This window comes from Martes martes (genome assembly GCF_963455335.1).
Source record: "Martes martes genome assembly, chromosome: 10".
In the NCBI taxonomy this organism is placed as follows: domain Eukaryota; kingdom Metazoa; phylum Chordata; class Mammalia; order Carnivora; family Mustelidae; genus Martes; species Martes martes.
The window spans coordinates 109,502,553-109,506,088 of record NC_137898.1 but is presented as its reverse complement, the minus strand read 5'-3'; the positions used below and the strand labels follow the sequence as shown (position 1 = coordinate 109,506,088).

General features: G+C 59.0%; 1 protein-coding gene across 1 annotated transcript; it reads left to right on the top strand.

Annotated features, from left to right (window-relative positions):
* Positions 1 to 2,519: 2,519 nt before the first annotated feature.
* Positions 2,520 to 3,116, top strand: LOC308351373 (uncharacterized protein C11orf87; the record flags this gene model as incomplete). The annotated part of the gene is made up of 1 exon (XM_080816938.1): positions 2,520 to 3,116. One exon carries the CDS (start codon positions 2,520 to 2,522, stop codon positions 3,114 to 3,116), a length of 597 nt encoding a protein of 198 aa, XP_080673064.1.
* Between the last annotated feature and the right edge of the window lie 420 nt (positions 3,117 to 3,536).

Genomic DNA, 3,536 nt, shown 5'->3' with positions numbered 1-3,536 from the left:
GAGAGAAAAAGGAAACGCATATTTAATAAGACAAGTGAATGCTTCCAAAGATCATGCAGTGTCTTTACGTGCTATTCCAAGCTGGTTTCTCCAATAGAAAAATGAGAAGACTTCATTTTAAAGTAGCCTACTGTAACGAGATGCACTATTCATACATTGCAAGGGTCCTAAAGCAAGAGTTGATTCATCTCTGCCTGGATGTAGGTGGGGTGATGAGAATCTTTCAGGAAGTCCTGTCCACTGTGCTGAAAGGCTATTGTTAACACTATAGCAAAGGAAGGGGGTACGCTCAGAATTTTCATAGCACAGTTTATTTCTCTACTCCTCTTATTTTCACCTTCCTGCCTTGTAAGCCTTGTGTGTGCTTTGTGTGCTCACAAGTGTCTAGATTTCAAAAGAGAGTGTTTAATATAGGGAGTGGGTCTTGGGCCTGGAGATGAGTGTGAACGAGTGGAGGGGAACCATGATCAGGTGACGTAAGAGGTAAGTTGAAGGATTTCGTGGAGAGGAAAACAGTTAATTTGCATTGTTCAATGTTAAATACACGTTTGGGTTTGTATTTAATGTTTTGCCACTTGTGTTAAGAAATGCCCCTCTCATTTCATTTCTTATATTCACGCAGTTTCTGTTCAGAACCAGGCCAGCATAGACAGGTTTGCAGAGGAGAGCAATCCTCATCAGCCCAGGGAAAGGAGAAAAAAAAATCGAATGTGTACCCTGCGGGGAGATGGCTCTCCAGAGTGTAAAAATGTGTTCCTGGGACCATGTGGAAGAGGGTTGAGGGTGAGGAAGCCCGGGAGCTGAAGCTTCCTCCCTTCCCAGGCTTAGGAGTGCCGAAGGTGGGTTTCTCACTGCGCGGTGCTGGGGTGGCTCCCCGTACCCAGCCCCAGGGAGGGGAAGGACCGGGAACTGGGAATGTGTGGCAGAGGCTCACTCTGCTAGGAGGAGGTGTTGGGGTATGAGGGTGGGGTGGGGGCCTGAGGGGTGGCTTGGAGCCCTGGCAGAGGCTGCCTGACGTCACCGGCCTCTCTGGCAATAGGCTGCGAGCTGAGCTCCCCGAAGCGGCGGCGGCAGCAGCGGCGAGGCTTGGTCTCTGGCCCCTTCACTCCGCGCCTTCTGCAGCCGCCACTGCAGCCGCGCGGCGGGGGCTCCCTCCCTGCAGCCAGCTGGTGGCCCCAGGTAAGGGACGCGGTGCGGCTGAAGGTTCCAGGCTGCCGGGTGGTGGGGCGCGAGCGGGTCGGACAGCCCCGGCGGCCTGCGCAGGCAACCCCTGGCCATAGCTTCGGCCCCCACCCTGCCCAGACCCGGCTTGCGCGCCTCGTCTGTGCTCCGCAGTGCAACAGTTTGCAGCTGCCTCTCGAGCACGGCGAGGGGGCTCTGCTGTGTGCTGTGGGTCTTCCTGGCTCTGGTCCCCGGGAAGAGCCTCGGGCTGGGGTTGGGGAGGTCGGAGGGAAGGTCCGTTCCCCAAACTTTGCAAGCGAAAACCCAGACCCTTCCATTTCCAGTCCCCCTAGAAAGAAGCAGGATACTGCCGAGTGCGGGGCACAGGGAGATTGAGAGAAGGGGGCGTTTGCGGGGATGTGCTTTAGCTGAAAAAGGTGTTTCAGCTGCTTTTCTTTTTCTGATTGGGGGGCGGGGGTACCAGGGAAGAAGACTGTAGAATGGAGGGAGCGTGATCCAGCGCGTCAGCTGCGGTCACGGACAGAGGCGGAGTGGGATGTGGTTGCTGTGGTGCCCCCTTGGGAATGGGACTTATGGGGCCTGAAGCCGTCCAGGGAAGAGGAGTCTGGAGGGGGAGGGAAGAGAAGGCAGTACTGCGTACCCGGAGCGCGCTGGTTCGGCGCTTGGGGGTGGGTGCCGGGAAGGGTGGGATGCACAGGAAGACATCCACTAAGAGGGCAAAGGAAGGAGGCAAGTCGGTGCTCTGGGAAGCGGGGACCGCGTTCCCAGGCGGCTGTGTGTCTGTTGCAATTAGAAAGTTGTGGAGGGCCCAGGAAGGCTGCCTTATCTGCTGAGTAATCTGTCTCTCCGCGGTGCCGGCGCAGACCCCTTCCCGCGAGTGGCGCGAGCGCGAAAGCTGGCGGCTTGGGTGCGCGGCCAGGGGCGGGCGGGTTGGGGTCCCCGGGCTGCGGAGAAGACGGGCAGCGCCCGGCCGAGGCAGTGTGCCCAGAGGGCCGCTTTGCGGTAGTGGCTGATCCTTCCGGTCCTCCGCACTCCCCTGGGCAGCGGCCGGGATCCTAACTAAGCCTGTTCTCTTTGCAGCCTGGTGCCTTGGGAGAGGAAAAGGGCGCGCGGACACGCGTTCCAGGCGGGGCCAGAGAGGATCTCCTGGGCACCGCTCGCTTCCTGGCCGGCTTGCTTGTCCGCGGTTGCTCTCTCAGTCCTTCGCTCGCGCGTGCATCCCCTCCCGCACCAGGGAGTAGTTTTGGGTGGCGTGGGCTCGTCCTCTTCTTTCCTGGTGGGAACGGTTGCCCAAGAGAGGAAGTCTGGTGGGCCCGGCCCCTCCCAGCCCAGCGCCGATGAGTGCCAGGGCGCCCAAGGAGCTGAGGCTGGCGCTGCCGCCGTGTCTCCTCAACCGGACCTTTGCTTCCCCCAACGCCAGCGGCAGTGGCAACGCGAGCGCCCGTGGCCCGGGCGCGGGTGGCAGCGGTGGCGGCACCTGCATCTCGCAGGTGGGACAGCAGCTCTTCCAGTCCTTCTCCTCCACGCTGGTGCTGATTGTCCTGGTCACCCTTATCTTCTGCCTCATCGTGCTGTCCCTCTCCACCTTCCACATCCACAAGCGGAGGATGAAGAAGCGGAAGATGCAGCGGGCGCAGGAGGAGTACGAGCGGGATCACTGCAGCAGCAACCGCGGCGGCCGGGGGCTGCCCCCGGCGGGCGGCCAGGCCCCGACCCACGCGAAAGAAACCCGGCTGGAGAGGCAGCCCCGGGACTTGGCCTTCTGCGCCCCCTCCAACGCCTCTTCTTCGTCTTCGTCCCCCGGCCTTCCGCGCCAGGGTCCCTGTGCTGCTCCACCTCCCCCGCCGGCCCCCAGTCCGCAGGGAGCACACGCGGCCTCCTCCTGTTTGGACACAGCTGGCGAGGGCCTTTTGCAAACGGTGGTACTGTCCTGATTGTTTAGCCCCCCTTCTCTCCCCTTCCTCATTTCCAGCATCTTTGCCGTCCTTGCTTTCTCCCCACCATCTTTCTTCTTCCACTTTTCTCTGCCCCCCCCCCTTCCTCTGTCTGCCCTCCCCTCACTCTGTTCCTCCTCCGCCGAGGCACTGTGCGGCATTTGTAAATACTGGGCGAGGAAAGTCTCGAAGAAGAAATAACGCTGATAATACTTTATTATTAATATTTATAGTAATTATATACTAATAACACAATCCAAGCGCATGACAAATCACCTAATTTCTCATTGTTGATGAAAGATGCGTCTTCCCTCTCCACCCTGCACCCTCCCCCCACAATAAGGAGAAGAAACCGCACAAGCTACCAAATATTTTTAAAAAGGCGTTGATTCCTGGAGCAAAGGGAGTGGAGGGGGCCCG